This window comes from Urocampus carinirostris, chromosome 3 (genome assembly GCF_059441175.1).
Source record: "Urocampus carinirostris isolate Australia breed hairy pipefish chromosome 3, RoL_Ucar_1.0, whole genome shotgun sequence".
NCBI lineage: Eukaryota > Metazoa > Chordata > Actinopteri > Syngnathiformes > Syngnathidae > Urocampus > Urocampus carinirostris.
In genome coordinates, this window is record NC_142351.1 from 4,900,434 (window position 1) to 4,921,164 (window position 20,731).

Sequence of the window (20,731 nt, forward strand, 5' to 3'; positions counted from 1 at the left end):
GATACTGGTCTATAGTTTAATTGGTATAACTTTTGCTATTTTCATTGGATTTGGAAATTTGCCTGTTAGAATGATAGATTACAGATGCAGGTCAATGGTTTCACAATGCTATTCATAATTTGCTTAACTAGCACCATATCGATGTCAAAACAATCCATAGACGTTTTGTTTTTACAGTTGTTAAGATTTCTGATTCCGTAACCCCGGATAAAAACATGGTCTTGGAGTTCATTTTTAATCAGTGACTCAAATTGTTTACCACTGCACTCTGGGATAATTGCAGCGAGCTCTGGTCCAACATTTACAAAATAACTATTGAAATTCTCCACAACTTGATTTAAATGATAATTCTCACTGTTCTTATCAATAAAATAGTTTGGATATACATTACTTACATTCTTTTCTTTTATTACACTATTTAATGTAACCCAAATACCTTTGATATCACTTTTGTTATAATGTGATAAATCGGTATATTATAATTTCTTGCTCGCTCTTAATATTCCTGTCAATTTTTTTATATGTTTTATATCGGGATTCGGCTTCCTCAGTTCTTAGTTTAATGAATTTTCTATACAATGTGTTTTTTTTTTTGTTTTTTTTTACAAGTATTATATAAACCCTTAGTTATCCATGGATGCTTTACCGATTTATTCTTAATATTAGTTTGTCTCATTGGACAGTTATTGGTATTCTTGTTGGTGAATATTTCCCGAAATATGTCAAACGCACGATCCACATCGTCTGTACCATATATAGCATTCCAGTTTTGTTGAACTAAGTCATCGTAGAGTGATATAATAGCCTCTTCAGTTCTAACTCGTTTGTAAACATATTCCTTAGTTGATTCTTGTCTAGTAACAGGGTTGGGTAGGGTTACTTTAACTGGATTACTCCAATACCAAATATGATAATGAAAGACAAAAGAAACCAAATATGAATAAAATGATGACTCACAACACGTGGTAAGCTTTCTCTCCTGGCTTTGATCTCTTTGATCTCCGGCAAAACTAATATAAAATGCGACAGAAACAAAATGAAAATCAATCCAAACAGCTTGCCACCATCATTTTTGCCGTTCCATGTATTCCGTTACTCCCCAAGCCTGCACAAAATTGAGTCATTTGATTCCTATTTAGTTTCTTTTGTCTTTTATTAGCATATTTGGTAGTGGAGTAATCCAAAAGTCATTAAAAGTAATCCAGTTAAAGTAACCCTACCCAACCCTGTCTAGTTACCTTTTCATCATACACTGTAACTACTGGTAGGTGATCAGAAATATCACAAACCAGTAATCCATTAACGTTTGTAAATTCCATATTATTTGTAAATATATTGTCAATGAGTGTTGCACCGTGTGAAGTGAATCTGCTAGGCCTTAATATAGTTGGGTACAAACTCGTACTGTACATAATATTAATATAGTCATTAATGTTTTTATGTTTGATTGGATTCGTTAGATCGATGTTGAAATCTCCACCAATGAATAGTGTTTTGGCGCTTATTGTTGAATATGTTCTTTCAGCCCGGTTTGTGAAGGTTTCCAGATTTGAGCCCGGTGATCTATATACTGACTATAATATTTTTCATTTATAATTCATATTGTAATACATTCACGTAAATCGTCAATGACAAATGAAAATAAAAAACTAAAGAGGAAAAAAATATAAGGAGAAAATAAAAAAGCACAAAGAGCAAGGAAGCAAGAAGCTATAAAAAAAAAAAGCGAACAACTCAAATGAAAACAAAAGGAAAAAAGCTAGAAAAATAATTTTAGGTCCTTTTGTTAATTATATTTACCGCTCGTGAGGCCCGTTCGAGGTTTCTTATTTTACTCCTGCTGAAGTTTTGAGTTTTTCCTTGCCTGCATGTCGGTTTCAGATCAGGGGATGGTGCAGTCTTTTGAGATATGTTGTGATGAAGGGCCAAACAATTCAATGAGACTTGACTTTTGAAACCATTATTTCTGTATATTAAATAAATGAAGGTCAAAATGAGTCACTGATGGAGGGAGACTCATTTGAAGTGTCAAAATTGGACAGCTTTCGGTAGTATTATTATTTATTAGATGCGATCGAGTTAAGGGCAATACAAATAAATGTGACTTGTGTCTTGCAGACGTCAGCCAAAAATATCTTCCTACTGCGCGGCAGGAACCAGAGTTGCCTGCCGTTAAAATTGAAGAGGAGGAGGATCTTGAGCCAGAGACAGAGGATGGGCAGCCTGTTGACAAGGAGGACGATTCTCCAGTCTTGCTAGTGACCGAAGTCCGTTCAACCGTCGAAGATCAAGGTCAACCTGAAGATCACGCTTGGAAGGAGCCTCAAAGCATCAGCTCCCGCCAACACGTGGAAACGGATGACGTCGACACCTCCCACTCTGAAAACGACTCGCAGTCGGAAGGTGGTAACACATGTTCTCAGTGTGGGAAAACGTTTCGATTCAAATCTTATATGAAGTTGCACATGAAATACCATGCTGGCGAGAAGCCTTTTGCCTGCTCAGTTTGCGATAAAAGATTCAGCCAGAGTGGGGATTTGAATGCACACACTAGAACCCACACTGGCGAGAAGCCTTTTGCCTGCTCAGTTTGTGGTAAAAAATTCACACATAGTGGAGACTTAACAAAACACATAAGAACCCACACTGGGGAGAAGCCTTTTTCTTGCTCAATTTGTGGTAAAAAATTCACCAGAAATGGACACTTGAAATTACATCAACTAACCCACACTGGCGAGAAGCCTTTTTCTTGCTCAGTTTGCGGTCAAAAATTCACCCAAAATGGACACTTGAAATTACACCAACTAACCCACACTGGCGAGAAGCCTTTTTCCTGCTCAGTTTGCGGTAAAAAATTCACCCGAAATGAACACTTGAAATTACACCAACTAACCCACACTGGCGAGAAGCCTTTTGCCTGCTTAATTTGTGGTCAGAGTTTTGCCGTGAGTGGAAACTTAAAGAATCACATTAGAACCCACACTGGGGAGAAGCCTTTTTCCTGCTCAGTTTGCGGTCAAAAATTCATCCTAAACGGACAGTTGAAATTACACCAAAACACCCACACTGGCGAGAAGCCTTTTTCTTGCTCATTTTGCGGTCAAAGATTCACTCAAAGTGGAAGTTTAAGGAAACACATTAAAACCCACACTGGTGAGAAGGCCTTTTCCTGCTCAGTTTGTGGTAAAAAATTCTCCCAACAAGGACACTTGAAAGTACACCAATTAACCCACACTGGCGAGAAGCCTTTTTCTTGCTCAGTTTGCGGTCAAAAATTCACCCAACAGGGAAACGTGAAATTACACCAACTAACCCACACAGGCGAGAAGCCTTTTTCTTGCTCAGTTTGCGGTCAGAAATTCACCCAAAATGGACAATTGAAATTACACATACTAACCCACACTGGCGAGAAGCCTTTTTCCTGCTCAGTTTGCGGTAAAAAATTCACACGAAATGGACATTTGAAATCACACCAACTAACCCACACAGGCGAGAAGCCTTTTTCTTGTTCAGTTTGCGGTCAAAGTTTCACCCAGAATGTAGACTTAAAAAAACACATTAGAATCCACACTGGGCAGCACGGCGGCAGTGGTTAGCCCGTGTGCGGCACAGTTCTAACGTCTTGGGAACCTCCTGTGTGGGTTCAAATCCAGCTACCGGACTTACTGTGCGGAGTTTGTATGTTCTCCCTGTGCTCGCGTGGGTTTCCTCCGGGCACTCCGGTTTCCTCCCACATTCCAAAGACATGCATTTCACGTGGATTGGCCGGTCCAAATTGTCCCTAGGTGTGAATGAGCGAGCGAGTTGTCTCTCCCTGTGTGCCCTGCGATTGGCTGGCAACCAGTTCAGGGTGTCCCATGCCCACTGCCCGATGATTGCTGGGATGGGCTCCAGCACCCTCAGGACCCTACTGAGGACAAGCGGTGCAGCTAATGAGATGAGAATCCACACTGGTGAGAAGCCTTTCGCCTGCTCAATTTGTGGAAAACGATTTTCACAGAATAGGAGCTTAAAATCACACAAAATAACACACTGGTGAGATGCCTTTTGCCTGCTCAATTTGTGGTCAGAGTTTGACCGAGAGTGGAAACTTAAACACATTAGAACCCACACTGTTGAGAAACCTTTGACGTGTAGGCTTTGTGGTGAAAAATTCATCCATATCGGCACTAGAAATTAAACACAACAACCCACATTGACAAGAAAAACATTTCATTGACCAAGTATCTTACAGGCAGTCTAAAGGAACAAAACTCCCACAAAATTATTTACCCTCACGTTTTTCCAACCACTGACTCTGCCAACACATCAAAAAACGCACATTCATTCACAGGAAGTTAGCAGACCCTTAGCTGCATAATAAAGATTTGAAACCCCAAAGTCTTTGTCTATTTCATTGTGTGTCCAAGCAAAATTTTGCCTGTTATCAACAATTATAATTAATAAACAACAAGATCGCCGACCTAGGTCCCCAGGGTTGGGGCCTGTTCTCATCAGAGCCACAAAGCTTGGAGAGCCTGTGGTCTTCTCCGTCCCTGTCGTCCGGATGAGAACAATCCCCGTGAAGTCCACCGCCCCAAAAAAATAGGAACCTTTATGTCTTCATCTTCCCTGTTGGCCATGTGCTGCTTCCCACACACCCGTTCACTGAGGGACTTTTTGTTCTCAAAAGTACACAAAAAGGGTTAGTGCAACAACCTCTTTGGTGTTTTGGGCAAATATCCCATGTTGGCACGCTATGAAAACAATCCCTGATCATTGCATGCTGGTTTAAGATCAGGTAAATGTGCAATTGTGTAATTGTAATCCTGTGCAGTCCTTTGAGACATTTTTGTGATTAAGGGCTATATAAATAAATTTGACTTGACTTGATTGAAATGAGTTTATTATCTTGTAAACCGGGTTCAATGATCAGCACTGTTAACCTGTTGCATCATTTCTTCCCCCTTGCTTACTGTTAGGGAAATTATGGTCTTAGAGTGCCTTTTATACTATATTCTATACTTTTACTTTTAAACCTTTGTATTTACTCAATCATTGTGTAGCTGTGTTGTCAAGTTGTTTTCTGGAGCGAGCATCTCCAAGGTCAAGAGTATATGCTTCCCAAGCCAAAGGAACTTTGTTTCTACAATTTGGAGGCGACTGGAGGGCTTCCTATCTGTTATCAAACAGGTGTACAGAACTCCTTTCGGCTGACCCGTATAACCCAAGGACAGGAGCATAAGATTCCCGAGCCAAAGGAACTTTCTCTCTTCAAATTGGAGGTCACTGGTAAATTTTTCAAGACTCTTATCTATTTTCAAACAAACTGCTGTGATGTATCATTTATTATACTCGCCCGCCATCTAGTGACCAACATTTTACACTGCATTTAAATATTCGATTCCTGTCTAAACCAATCAGAATGTGCTTTTGTGCACGTGTTTTAGTCTTTCCTCCAATCAGAAATCTATGAAAGGGTATCAGAAAGAGGCTCACGCTTCAATCCCTGGGATTATTTCAAAGCGATCCAAGAGCGCAATTTTGCCTTGTTTCAATGCGCGTGCTTTTCTTTAATAAACGAGTTTGATTGTCACTAAATTATAATAACGGTGCATGAAAATAATATTGCATTGTATGTGATGAAAAAAACGTGACAAGTTCTGTTAGCTTGAAAAACCAAATCTTTCCTTTGTAAAATAACATTGTGAATTATTTAGGGCAGGACTCCCAAATTCCAATTTTTGACTAGCCTGCAGCTTCTGTCATAAAATTATTAGTATGTGGCCCGCTGTTATGCCGAGAAATGCATCCCTGCCGTGATTTGCATCCCCTCCCTACTATCACCACTTTTACCTCGTTTTATCTCACTTTTATATCACTTTTCGGGAATGTAATGGCGAACATATAACCGAAAAAAAACGTTGTTATCGAGTCTGACTGGAATGGCGAAAAGTTGCTGTGCAAACGGGTGTACGAAGAATAAGAGGAAGAGTCCTGATCGGAAATATTTCATATTTCTATCTGACAAGGAAAGGAGGGAGAAATTGAAGTCTGCAGTGATTGATCGTCCCTAACTATCTGTGGTCCCCTCACAGCACTCACACTTACGTTTGTGATTCACATTTTATCACTGGTTGGTCATTATTGTAGATGTTCATTGCATATCATTTAGAATAATATGTATCCCCCCCAAAAATATGTTGACATGATATATTTTTTTAAATATGTATGTTGATTCTGCAACCTGCAAGTCCCAAAAAAAAGTTTCTGACTCTAAATTATGAATCAGTAAAATTTAAGTCTCGTCATATCATCCGGACTTTTCTTTTCAGTTGTGATTATTAAATAAAGCCAAGATTGTATTGATTTATTATTGATTTATCCATATTTTACCCATTTATTCACGAAATTTTAATTAAAGTCAGATTAATAATCTGATTCTTGGTCATCTCTAACATTTCGAGGCCTCATACACCCATTTGAGTCTATGAAAATAGTTTCCAGACAATAAACGTCGTTTATACAGTGTTTACATACACACGACAGATATGTCCAAAGGTCCATTTTCATGTGACAGTGGACATTTTTGAAAGAGACCAAGAGTCTGTTATGGTTGAATGGCTTTTAAATTTATTGTCAGGGATTGACATTATTAACACTATTTAGTGGCTATATTTGCACAGATAAAATACATGTATATAGTTTAATTCTACATGATGGTGGAAGCAAAGAACTTACGTCCTTCCTGGCTGAGGTCCCAAACAGAGAGAGGGAGTGGTTTATTTTTCGTCAGAGAAATCAGTACACAAGAACATGATTTCAAAATAAAAGAATACAAGATTGATAAACGTACAAGAGATATAATTACACTCATTGTTGAAACGTTACTTTGTGTGTGTGTGTGTATGAGAAACATTGTTTTTATATTTAGTAATATAAAAACAAGCTAATTACCTTGAGACAGAAACTCAAGAGGATTTACATTGAAAACCTGACATTTATACAGTTAGATTGCAGGCTTTGTTGTGGGTCGGATGCATGCTACAATCGTTGAAATGTTTATTTTACAGGACAAAAGTGCAACGACAGGAGCCATCCAGACTTTGTAACATCCATTTTCCCGCAGTCGAGCACAAAAGCCAAACCAAGCTCCACGAAGTCTATTATAAAAGTAGACAGGTACGAGAGAGCAGCTATACGAGCCTGTTTAGCACCAGGTAAGTAATTCATTAAGTCTATAAGGTGTTTCTGTCATGACCGTGACTGCCCAATTGGCGCCAACAGCCCTGAGAGCTGATTGGCTTTTAGACTCTTTTTAAACCCCCGGCTTTCAAGATATCCCTGTCAGATCGTTGCGTACCAATGGAGCGGCAGTAGCTCAGGAGGTAGAGCGCTCGTCTTGGGATCAAGGGATCCCGGCTCGTCCGTGTTACATGTCGAAGTGTCCTTGGGTAAGACACTGAACCCCTAATACCCCCAATAAGCAGGTTAGGGCCTTACATTGCTGCAAGGCCGCTATTGGGAAATGTGGAGCACATATATAAATGCAGATCACTTCATTTCAATGGTCCCAGCTTGGCAAGCTCTCACGTTCAGACACTTTTCCTGCCCTGTTTTTCTCTGCCTGATACCCGTTGCCAACCTGTTTCCGTACCTGACTCTGTCCTGTTCTGCCTTCCCGATATCCGACCTGTTTTTCCCCGCTACCTGCCTGACACCTGTTGCCGACCTTGTTTCCGAACTTGATACCGCCCTTGCTCTCCCGTCCCGGCAGACGACTAGTATTCCTGCAAGTCTACGATCATCCTCGCTCGACACGGAAGTGCCACTTCCGCGTTTCCCGCCATCTGCTACCCGTGTCCGTCGATCCTCGGATCATGGAGGCAAGCCCTTCTCTCCCTCTTATCAATAAAACTGAGTAAACAAACGCTACTGGCTCCTGTCTCCGTTCCTGGCTTGTGACAGTTTCACCTATTTGTGCCCGAATTTTAAATGTACATTATCCAAAATGAACATCGGGTCAGTCCACTTTTGCTGCATTAGGGGCGATTTAACAGTCTTTTAAAATTTGGATTTTAAAATTTCTTTTAATTTTTGTCATGAGCAATCAGAGAAGAACTGTATCAAAGCGCTCCAAGGAGCCATCTAATACGGTTTTGCTCCGTCTGCCTGTGTCCCTTTTAACATCCAAAATGAACTTAGCTTGTTAAGATTTTCATCAAAACAAAATGATAATTCAGACTTTAAATATGTACTCCAAGCTGGTATACTTAAGCCCAGCTCTTCAAACAAATTAATTTAAAATGAAGACAGGGATTTTCACCAAAGTCCTCTCAAATCAAAACTGTGGTAGCTCAGATTTTCATGAGAGGAATTCCTCTGACCAATTGGCTGAGTAAGCTAAAAATGCCAAGTAATAAATTTATTACTCATTTTTGAATCCAAGCTATTTGCATGATCGTTATATTGGAACATTAGAAGACAAAAAAAGCAAACTATTGAGGGGATGACTCTAGGATGAAGTTGAGATGCAACTGGACGATCACTCGATCGCATCAAGTGACGATTCACTGCTGAAGAATTGAGAGCAAGTCAAACATCCGAACCAAAATACTGTTTTGTTAAGTTCTTCTTTATTCTTTGCAAGTCCCATGTGTATTAGTGCACTGATGCAAGTATTTTAAGCAATGATTTCCACAGTTGCTATGAATATCCACTTTGAAAGACTGAACAAGTAGTGATTTGTGAATAGATAGAAAGATCTGGTTCTTCTCAAGGACATTGGTATGGTAATTTCAAACAGACAACTCCTACAGTAACTAGCTGATCCAAATCTGATCAGTTTGTAAAGTGTTCATGAAGTAAATTACAGGTATGCACATTGACCTTTTTACCTTTAACTATGACCAGAGGTCCCTGATGCACAGTACGTGCTTTACGGGGTGAGTCGGTCGAGGAGGCATCGGAACGACTTTGCCAGGGACTGGCTCACTCTCGCCGCCATCAAGGACGCCATCTGGACCTCCAGAAACCTGCTGGTATGGAGGTGCAGGCAGATCCCCCCCGTGGCTGTGCTCCAAATGGCTGCAGATACCATACAATCTGCGAGCGGCGGGCCTAGGACGCAGCCATAAAGAAGACTCGTCTGTACCCACCCGGAGGGGGGAGCCGGAGCTACACTGTGGGAGTCCCGGCAGCAACGGCCTGGGTTGTGGAACCCAGAAGGGAGAGGACCCACGCAGAATGGAAAGGACCCACACAGAGGACTGGAAGAATGCTGCTTGGGAGGGTGGGATGGCAGAGCTATGCCCTTGCACAATAGTATTGCCTTTTACACGCTGGTTAACTACTGTTAAAAGAAAATAACTCTGAAATTGTTTCATTGATGTTGAAAATGTCAGGAAAAAATGTTAAAACGTCATATCGTCACGTCATATTGTCAAATATAAAAAAAATGTGAATATGCTTGATGGCTGTGTTTTGCTGCTGTTGGTGTCCGTGGATTTGTTCAGACCGAGGACAATCGACTTTGGCCTGGACGGATCTATTGACACTAACAAAGATGTTATATAATGAAATTGTGAATATGTTTGATTTTCGAGAAGGTTTGTTCAAACCTCACTTTGTGTTTGCTGTTAAAAGCGTAATATTGGAATATAATATTGTGAATGTGCTTAATTGCTGTTGAGATTGTCATGATTGTTTTCTGTTTTTAGTGTCAATAAATTTGTTCAAACCAAAAAAAAATGACCATACGTACTACAAAACTTGGATTGAGATATGATACTTTGCATCTTATCTTGATCCATACTGTTTGACACTATCAAAACATTCTATTGAAATAAAGGCAGATACCATTTACAATTAAAGGATCAGTTTTCCCATCTTAACCCATTTGTGACTCGTGTCCTTCGAAAGGTCAAAGCTAACAGTGCAGACCCTGATCAAATGTTTTTTAAATAAAGACCTCAGATTGGAGTCTGCACGGTTTGCTTGAAAGTTCAAGGAAAGAACAATGATAAACGTAAAACTTTTGAGAATTTGCTCCTCTTGAAAATGGCACAAACGATAGTATTTATGTAACGGGTGTAACAATAACTTTTGTTTTATTGAAATTCCTGCTGAAATATGTGTATAGTTTTTGGTAAGTGTCCTGCAATGATGAGTCCAACAGTGACACCTGCTGGTATGGGGTGGGGTTTGGTTTTGGATTTGGACATGTGACCGGAAGGCGGGATTTGTTGGCAGTCTACAGAGAGAGCTGCTAACGGTTTGCTCCACAAAAGAAGTTAATTTTAAACATTATAACCACAGCTAACAAATCTCTCAACATGCACAGTAATGTGATTGATGTTGTCAAGCTGTTTGGATTTATTTTCGTTTTGTTTATGTTTTACTAAAATGTTAATTCCCCTTGTAGAGATCAAAGAAACCAAAGCCAGCAAAAAAGCTGATGTTGTGACTCATTTCATCTGCAGGTAAATTGTATCCGTTTTTATACTCATTATTGTTCTTATTTCTATTTTCTCATATATATTAAAAAGAATGATGTTGGTCAAAATTCAGACTAAAGAAAAATACTTTGAATTCATTGTAAACGTTAAAAATCCACTGTACGATCTCTTTTTAAATGTATCTTGTTAAAATGGATGTAAAAATGTATTGTGATATTCTAAAATGTATTTTATGTAAATTGAAAAGAAAGCTCTTTGATATGTTTTGTTGGCTGTCTACAGAGAGAGCTGCTAATGAGATCAAAGAGATCAAAGCCAGCAGAAAAGCTAATGTTGTGACTCATTTCATCTGCAGTAACTGTAATAAAAACCTCATCATCCAGTCGAGCGTGAATGTGGATCTTTGGTGGGACAAGTACACCGCGGTTACATTTATATGAAAACAGACCACCTGTGTACATTTGTAACTTTTTTAGCAAAAAAAAACAGTTAATGGCCCAAGATCTCACTGTTGCAGTGAGACCAAGGAGAACAGCTGCCTCCACTTTCAATAAAAGAGCACCTACACGAGAACATATTTCCCCCAAACCTGCTTTACAGTCACAGTGAGCGTTGATCAGAGAAACAAACCCAAGAGTGGCGCGGTTCATCAGCTACACGCCATGAAGGTTTAACATCTGCTTTGAGCATGAAGTGACCTGTCGTCATAGTGATGTGAAAAACTGTCTGAACCCATCCAGAAAAAAAATTGAAGGTGTGAGCCTCTAAGGATCGATAGTTCTCCATCGCTTCTTGCGAATACAGGCCTGAAAAAGCATTAGTAAATACATTTCACACTTAACCTGTTTAATATTCATGTAAAACTGCATCTACTATGAATTTATAATTGAATTTTTTAGGTATTTGGTCACAGAGTTTATACTTGGAAAACATTTCGGACAACAAAATTATATCAAACAGTGGACCCAGATCAGGAGCTGCCTGATCTGGGTCTCCTCTGATTGCAAAGGCATTAAAAGGAGCTATTAAGAGGGAAAGGGTTAATAACTCAAACTAGATCAGCCTGGTTAGTTCAGAGGGTACACCAGTGTCTACTAGTTCCCTTTTGCAGACAAAATTGCAAGGGGGTGGTGTCGAGTTCATGATCCATGTTGGTCTATATGAAAAACATGATCTATATTGGTCCCTTTTATTTGGGTTAAAATAGCCATTACAGATTTTCCTATCCAACACACATCAACAAATTAATGGAATAATACCCGACATCCAATAACTCAAAACTGAAAGCAAGTACTAGGACCGGTCTGTGGCGTTCACTGATCTAGCCTAATTAAGCAATTGTCATGTAAATCCACTTCCCTCTTAAAATTAAAGGACATTTAAACGAAACAAATATATGGCTAATACTTACGGGGACTTTTGATTAGATACGTATACGCGTCCTTATAATGGCCATCAGGCCAGGATTTTGGATCGTTGACCCATCTGTCAGATGGAAGCTAGTACGGACACATTTTAATCCCAGCCAACTGTAATTTTGCCATATAGCGATATTTTGCTTGTGGTGGTAACCCTTCTTCATACTCATTCGACATTTCGCTTGATAAACTTGACGTTTTATTGCTTTAAACCCGAAAAACTTTGCTTGCGGTTAAACTTTACGGTTTGATTGCTTTTTCCCTCCAACCAAAGATGGCGGATAAATATCATGACTTCATCCATCTTTTGGTGCTCCGCAAAAAGTGAACTGACAACATTAAAACCGCGACTGACAAATTTTGCAACATACACAGTAATGTAATTGATATTGTCAAGCTGTTTGAATTTATGTTAGTTTTTCCGTACGTTGTACTCTACTAAAATGCTAATTCCCCTTATAGATGTTGAGGGCCAGCGGAGGTGCTAACCACATGGTGTGTGTTTGTTGTGTCGCTCATTGCAGCAGCTCTAATAAAAGCCTCATCATTCAGTCCAGCCTGAATGTGGATCCTTGGGGGGACGGCTACACAGCAGTTACAAATATACTTATAACAGTTCATATTTCAGTTTAATGTTGTCTTACAATGTGGTAATGGTGATTTCCAGTCTCAACTTGATTTTGGTCCAGGAAAATCCAAGTCCCTTTTCTGTTTTGTCTTGAGTTAACACATCGTTAAGTTTTAGTTCTGGCAAATTTCTAACTCTTTTATGGCCACAATAACAACACATTTACAAATGGCTTTCAATTATATTTATTTGGTTCAGAGTCGAATTTGGTGGTTATCAAATCGGTCAGAGGGCGGTGCTCTCGGTTTCCAACACAAATTCATTTGAAATAGCCTGTGTCTAGCATTCATCATGAAGGGTCCAACTTTAAACACAAAGTATTTTCAGCTTTAAATGATCGATTTTGTAGATCATTGATAGGGATAGTGATTGATCAGTCCAGAAGAAAAATAACATCGACCTACAAGTAATGCAAGCAGTTTGATTTTATTAAACTATGTTTTATTCACATGACAAAGAAAATTGAATCAAACGAAAGAATAAAGCACATTGTTGACACAAGCACTCTAAGCAAGGGGGAAGGGGGACTAAATGATGCAACAGGTTAACAGTACTGATCAGTGAACCCGGTTTTAAGATAATAGACTCATTTCAATGATCAGGGATTGTTTTCATAGCGTGCCAACATGGGATATTTGCCCAAAACAACAAAGAGGTTGTTGCACTCACCCTTTTTGTGTACTTTGGAGAACAAAAAGTCCCTCAGGGAAGAGTGTATGTGAGAAGCAGGACATGGCAAACCAGGAAGATGAAGAAATAAAGGTTCTTATATCTTTTGGCAGTGGACTTCACGGGGATTGTTGTCATCCGGACGACAGGGACGGAGAAAACCACAGGCCCTCCAAGCTTTGGGACTCTAGTGAGACCAGGCCACAACCCTAGGTACTTGGGTCGGCGATCTTATTGTTTCATAATTATAATTGTTGATAACAGGCAAAATTTTATGCAGACAGACAATGAAATAGATCATCCATCAAGAAACATGACACATATGCAAATCAATAATCTTTTGAATCCATATGAAGACTTTGGGGTTTGCAATAAAGTTTCTTTACTATACAGCAGGAGAGTCTGCTCACTTCCTGTGAATGAATGTGGCTTTTTTGATGTGTCGGCAGAGTCAGTGGTTGGAAAAACGTGAGGGCAAATAGTTTTGTGGCAGTTATGTTCCTATAGACGGCCTGTGTGATACATGGTCAAGTTTTTAATTTCCCACTTTCAGTTTATATTTGACCACAGACCGAGCAGGCAAAAGTCTTCTCGCCAGTGTGGGTTCTTGTGTGTAATTTCTAATGTCCAATATGGATATTTTTTTTCACCACAGTGTCAACAGGTCGAAGGCTTCTCGCCAGTGTGGGTTCTAATGTGTTTTTTTAAGTCCCCACGCTGGGTGAATCCTTTTCCACAAACTGAGCAAGAAAAAGGCTTCTCGCCTGTGTGGGTTCTTGTGTGTTTTGTTAAGTTCCCACTCTCATTGAATCGTTTTCCACAAATTAAGCAAGAAAAAGGCTTCTCCCCAGTATGAATTCGTGTGTGTATTTTTAAGCTCCCACTTGTAATGAACCTTTGACTGCAAATTGAGCAGGCAAAAGGCTTCTCGCCAGTGTGGGTTCTGGTGTGTGTTTTTAAGTTCCCACTGTTAATGAATCTTTGGCCGCAAACTGAGCAAGAAAAGGGCTTCTCACCAGTGTGGGTTTTTTGGTGTACTTTTAAGCTCCCATTCTGTGAGAATTGTTTTCCACAAATTGAGCAGGAGAAAGGCTTCTCCCCAGTGTGGGTTCTAGTGTGTATTTTTAAGTCTCCACTATGGGTGAATCTTTGACCGCAAACTGAGCAGGGAAAAGGCTTCTCGCCAGTGTGGGTTCTAGTGTGTAACTTCAAGTTTCCTTTGAGGGAGAATCTTTTATCACAAACTGAACAGGAAAAAGGCTTCTCGCCAGTGTGGGTTAGTTGGTGCGATTTTAAGTTCAAATTATTTGAGAATCTTTTACCGCAAACTAAGCAGGCAAAAGGCTTTTCGCCAGTGTGGATTCTCATGTGTATCGTTAATTCCCCACTTTGTATGAATTTTTTACCGCAAACTGAGCAAGAAAAAGGCTTCTCACCAGTGTGGGTTCGAGTGTGTTTTTTTAATTTCCCACTCTCAATGAATCTTTTACCACAAACTGAGCAGGAAAAAGGCTTCTCTCCAGTGTGGGTTCTCGTGTGTTTTTTCAAGTCCCCACTCCGGTTGAATGTTTTCCCGCAAACTGAGCAGACAAAAAGCTTCTCGCCTGTGTGGGTTAGTTGGTGTAATTTCAACTGTCCATTTAGGGTGAATTTTTTACCGCAAACTGAGCAGGCAAAAGGCTTTTCGCCAGTGTGGAATTTCATATGCAACTTCATATAAGACTTGCTTCGAAACGTTTTCCCACACTGAGAACATGTGTTACCACCTTCAGCGTTTGCGGAGTGGGACGTGTCGTCGTCATCTGTTTCCACGTGTTGACGGGAGCTGATGCTTAGAGGCTCCTGCCAACTGTTATCTTCAGGTTGACCTCGATCTTCCACGGTTGAACGGACCCCGGTCACTGCCAAGACTGGAAAATCGTCCTCCTCCTGAACAGGCTCCCCATCCTCTGTCTCTTGCTTAACGTGATAAGGCTTCAGATCCTCCTCCTCCTCCTCAATTTTAACGGCAATCAACTCTGGTTCCTGCCACGCAGTAGGAAGATATTCTTGGCTGACGTCTGCAAGACACAAGTCACATTTATTTGTATTGTCCTTAACTCGTTCAGTGCCGTAACGTACATTTTCGGAAGCTTGTCCCCGAGTGACAAAATGCTGATCATTGACAATAAAGCTTCTGGGAATTAAATCACCACTAGATGGTAGGAGTAACTTTGATCAGAGCTTTGTCAACACTTAGTGCCGCTTTTTGTTCCTGTGTTTGCCGTATTACTCTGTTGGGCGGATAGTACAAAAGCAAAGGCATAAGTAAAGACTGTTAATGCTTCAAATCTTTATTCTTTCCAGAAAAAAGACCAAGGGCCTTTGTTGGGATAACGTATCGTAGGACCCTGCGATCACCATGACGACCTGAATCATGTGATCCAACACCCGAGACATCAGGGTCTGAGAATTCTTGCAAAGTTCATGCATAAGTTTAGTGTTCTTGCGATCAAATGTTATTTTTCAAGCAAAGTGCCCTTGTGTTTATGGAAAGTATTGCTTGGATATTCTAGGTATCGAAAACATCTTAGAAATTCCCCATTTCACTTAACTGATTTCAGCACATGATATCTAAGCAATAAACAAACTAAAGGCTAAATCTCAATATATCATGCAAACAATTTCACTGGCACATTTCTAAGTGTCACTGCTCTATTGAATCAGTCACTTCTCAAAGTGAAGCAAGGCACACCAGAGTCAATTGAACATGCGAGGCCAAAAGATTTGTATTCGCTGAAAAGCAGATAAGGGACTGAAAAGCCATAAACATGCGTGGGTTGATTTCACTTTTTGATTTCACAAAATGAATGATATCCAAATGTTCTCCATGTTATACAAGCTACAGCCAAAGCATTAATTCAGGGGTGTCAAAGTCATTTGAACTCGGGGGCCACACGATAGAACAAACATTCTGTCGGGGGCCGGACTTGTAGATTAAGGAGAAAGGAAAAGAGAGATAAAGAAATAAAAGAAAGAGGAAGGGAAAAGAAGAGAGAGCAAGACAAAGAAAGAAAAAAGAGAGGGAGCGAGCGTGAGAAACAAAAGATAAAAAGTCGTGAGAGAGGGGGAAAGAAAGGGAGAGGAAGAAAGAAATCCAAAGAGAAATAGAAAGACAGAAGGAGAGAAAAGAGAAAATAAAGCACGAAGGGTAGGAAGAGAGAAAGAGAGAAAAGGAAAAAAGGAAGTTAGAGCAAAATAAGTTAAAAAGACAGAGGGAGAGAAAGAGACAAAGAGCAACAAAGGAAGAGAAAAAGAGAGACATAGAGAGTGAAAGAGACAGAGACAGAGAGTGGGAGAAACAGAAAGAAGAGAGAGAGAGAGAGAGAGGGAGAGAGAGAGAGAAAGACAAAACGAGGCAGGGAGAGAGACACACAGAGAGAGAGAGAGCGCGAGAGAGCAATACAAGTACAGTGTCTTTGTTCGAGGCACCTGGCTTTGGCAACATCAAGATGACATATTCCAACCTGCCGCTTGTTTTTCTCTTGCGCTTCTCTGAGTATTGTCTCGCGGGCCGGATTCAATCCTTTAGCGGGCCTGATCTGGCCCGCGGGCCGCCTCTTTGACACCTGTGCATTAATTGTTCTCCATTGTGCATTGTTCTGATTTTTTCTACCGTTCTTTCCAATGGGTCACACTGTGGCACTTGTATCCACATCATTTTCCTAGTCCTTAGGCTGCCAAGCACTTTGGTCGATAGACTTGCCCGGATACGCAGCCAGACTGGCAGTGCTGATATAGCCGTTGTTTGAAATGGTACTTTGTCTCCATCTTGCGGTGGAATGTTTTTACGATTTATTATTATTATTTTTTTAAACTTTTTATTTCTCACACCAATTTTGACAGAGGTTTGATTCCACCATCTTACATCAACACAAAATATATACACTTGACACACTCATAAATAACAGAAGAAACAACAAAGAAAAAATACTATTAATAGAAAAGAAGAATAAATGTTCATACAATACATCCATACAAAAAGAAATATATATATATAAAAAAATAATAAATAAAAATATACACCCCAAAAAAAACAAAAACAAAAAAATATATATATTTTTTTAATTTTAAGGGGAAAACCGTAGTTTCTGTGATGGCACCGTATCACCGTAGTGTGTTAAAGAAAACCGTACTCATTACGGCAAAACCGGAGTACTTGGCAGGTATGCAATATGGCCAACATCGGCTGGCAGCGGCACTTCCCATTTGAGAGAAACGTCTGGCACTAATCAGAAACAGTCAAATATTTTGGAATTCACACAATATAAAACGTAGGTAGGCAGAAACAGAAGCGCGAGAGGGGGTGTTTTTAAAGGTTGAGTGCGACATTTTAAAACTTAAGCCTTGCTCAGGACAATAGCCATTTATTTCTTAGACACGCTTGAATGAACTCTTTTTTTCCCCATATTTTTGAAGGGGTGTTCCGCCCTGAACAGGCCTTAAAAAAGTAACATACCGGCAGATAGGCGCAATGGAAAACAGAATTACGGCTCCTTGAACTCAGTTGAGCATTGCTCACACATCCTTAATAGAGTAAGTATTGAACTTTTAAGAAAAACTCACCCCACCTTCAAGTCTAGAATCAAACACATGGTCGTGTAAAATCCGCACCCACACGAATAAATAAAATCATCACTACAATAACTTTTATCATTTATTACGTGTAAAATTATACGTCTTTGAAAAGAATCAGCGAGAGAGAAGCCCTGGTCTTATACTACTCGACAGCGGAACGTTAGATGTCAAGTAGTAATGTGCGTGTCAGTTCGAATCCCTGAAGCGTGTGCCGAGTATTTTAGATGAGTGCTTTGTGTCACGCGAGCCAATGTGTGTGTTGATGACGTAAGCGGAGTCATTTGAAGCCCCGCAAAACGCGTGTGCCACGTAATCGGTTCATAGAATGATTCGCTAGCTAAGAGTGTCGTTTGAAGTTAAAACGCCAGAGTAACGCTGTACTTTGGAAAATAACGTCTGGAATAAGCACTTACCTCCTTATTTGGCATTTTCACTTGTGCCATGAGCACAAACATAGAACGAGTGCCACGGAATAATTCATGTTAAAGCACTCTTTCAGAGTACGATTGACACCCCAATATTTTATTGCATGCACCAAGCACGTTATAAATTATTCTGTCCACGAAATGGCATCACCGAGGACAAAATTCATCTTAAAGCCCCTAAGTGTGTGAGTGAAACATTTCCCTGCAGGGCTTCACTGCTTTATGGGGCTTCATTTTGCCATTACTTAACTGTCAAGGATGTTGGAGAAAATACAGTAAGCAACCTTGTCTGTTAGCCCAGAAAATAAGGTACAGTGAAGAAAATAAGTATTTGAACACCCGACTGTTTTTCTATTTCTCCCGCTTAGAAATCATGGAGGGGTCTGAAATTTGCATCATAGGTGCATGTCCACTGTGAGGGAGATAAACTAAAAAGAAAAATCCAGAACTCACTATGCATAATTTATTTAACGATTGATTTGTGTGATACAGCTACATGTAAGTATTTGACCACCTGTGTATCATCTAGAATTCTGACCTTGAAAGACCTGTTAGTCCGCCCATTAGAAGTCCACCCACACTCCATGTATCATCCTGAATCAGATGAACCTGTTTGAGGTCATCAGCTGCATAATAACACTAGTCCACCCCGCACAATCAGTAAAACTTGAACTTGTAACATGGCGAAGACCAAAGAGCTGTCCAAAGACACCAGAGACAAAATTATACACCTCCGCAAGGCTGGAATGGGCTAGAGAGCAATTGCCAAGCAGCTTGGGGACGAAAGGTCCACTGTTGGAGCAATCGTTAGAAAATGGGAGAAGCTAAACATGACGGTCAATCTCTTTCGGAGTGAAGCCCCATGCAGGATACCACCTCGTGGGGTCTCAATGATTCTAAGAAAGGTGAGGAAGAATGAAGAGAACGATCCAAAAAGCACCATCCCTACTGTGAAAAATGGGGGTGATAGCATCATGCTTTGGGGGTGTTTTCTGCACATGAGACAGGACAAGTGCACTGCATTAAAGAGAGGATAACTGGCGCCGTGTATTCTGAGATTTTGGGGAACAACCTCGTCTCCTCAGTCAGCCCATTGACACGACAATGACCCGAAGTATACAGCCAGGAAAACCAAGGAGTGCCTCCGGTAAGAAGCATATCAAGGTTCTAGCATGGCCCAGCCAGTCTCCAGACCTGAAACCAATCTAAAATCTTTGGAGGGAGCTCAAACTCTATGTTTTTCAGCGACAGACAGAAACCTGACTGATCGAGAGACGATCTGTGTGGAGGAGTGGGCCAAGAAATCTCCAGTAGTGTGTGCAAACCTGGTGAAAGACTACTGGAAACGTTTGACCTCTGTAATAGCAGACAAAGGCTACCGTACCAAATATTATAACTAATTTTCTCAGGTGTTCAAATACTTATTTTCAGCTATATCACACAACTAATTTGTTCAAAAATCATGGATTTTTCTTGTTAGTTTATCTGTGTCAGAGCGGACATGGACGCCTCAATGATTTATAAGTGGGATATGTAGCAAAATCGGCAGGGTGTTCAAATACTTATTTTCTTCACTCTATGTATTTTGAAAGAATGAGAGAGACAGAAGCCCGGACAGTATTCGAAAGGAAAGTGCGGTGGATGTCGACGGCCAAATACGAAATGTCAAGGACATTGCAGAAAGTAAAACCACCAACCTGCTCTGTTCAACATAACTCGGAGTATTTTGTGAACAGCTCCTGGCAACTCTGGTTCCTGCCACGCAGTAGCAAGATATTCTTCACCCATGTCTGCAACACACAAGTGAAATCGCATTAATTTGTGACGCCTTTATTCACAGAAACTCACAAAGGGACGCACAGAACACCACAGGGTTTCTACAGCTTAAGGCAAGTTAAATTCAAGACTTTTTGAATGCCTTTGGATGTCAAATTTAAGACAAAGTTGACCAAAAAAAACACGATATGAATAAGAGGCTAATTCAAGCAAATCTATTTTAATTACATTTTGGTCGAATTGAAAACGTTTGATCTGAAAAACATAGTAATCCCCAGAGTTTAAGACATTTAACCATGTTGCAATGGGTGTTGCAAGGGCCTCAACCTCAACATTAAATATTGAGTATGTTTTAGAGAAATCCAGCTTCCTGTCTCAAAATTTCAAAAGATGCAGCAGGTTCTACAATGGCATGCATCTGGTCCAGGTGCCAATCTGAATACTCAGAACGCCTGAACCTTGCAAACTTCTAAGCTCGTCCTTCTCCCTCAAGGACGAGGAAACCAAAGAATCAGGTTACTTTTAAGCTATTAAATGTCGGTGTGTCTTAAGTCGAGATTGGAACATTTCCTATCACGAGGTATCGGAGAGTCCCAAACGCAGGGAACAAGGGATGTGGTGTAACCTGACTTGAGAGACGTTTATTTAAACAGCAACAACAAAAAACTGTACAGGCGAGAAGGGGGTGTGGGACTTGGGTAGTAGAGGAGGAGATCTTGAGAGGGAAACTTGAGAGGAGATCTTTGAGTGGCGAGAATCTGT

At 40.3% G+C, this 20,731-nt stretch overlaps 4 protein-coding genes across 4 annotated transcripts in view; 3 read left to right on the plus strand and 1 right to left on the minus strand.

Annotated features, from left to right (window-relative positions):
• Positions 1-4,380, plus strand: part of LOC148368422 (uncharacterized) — a 52,132-nt gene extending 47,752 nt beyond the window's left edge. The window contains exon 9 of the mRNA XM_088329651.1: positions 3,322-4,380. Coding sequence (XP_088185777.1) covers positions 3,322-3,596 — 275 coding nt within the window. The 3' untranslated portion in view covers positions 3,597-4,380. The remainder of the gene's footprint in view (positions 1-3,321) is intronic.
• The window catches only part of LOC148368411 (uncharacterized), a 261,108-nt gene that overhangs the window by 175,157 nt on the left and 65,220 nt on the right, over positions 1-20,731 (plus strand). The gene's annotated exons all lie outside the window — the stretch shown is intronic.
• Positions 1-20,731, plus strand: part of LOC148368423 (uncharacterized) — a 219,507-nt gene that overhangs the window by 46,422 nt on the left and 152,354 nt on the right. The gene's annotated exons all lie outside the window — the stretch shown is intronic.
• On the minus strand, positions 13,537-19,962 carry LOC148368426 (uncharacterized). The gene is made up of 2 exons (XM_088330454.1): positions 19,891-19,962; positions 13,537-15,211 (listed from the first exon to the last, which is right to left on the minus strand). The coding sequence occupies exons 1-2, from the start codon at positions 19,904-19,906 to the stop codon at positions 13,809-13,811; spliced, it is 1,419 nt and encodes a 472-aa protein (XP_088186580.1). The 5' UTR covers positions 19,907-19,962; the 3' UTR covers positions 13,537-13,808.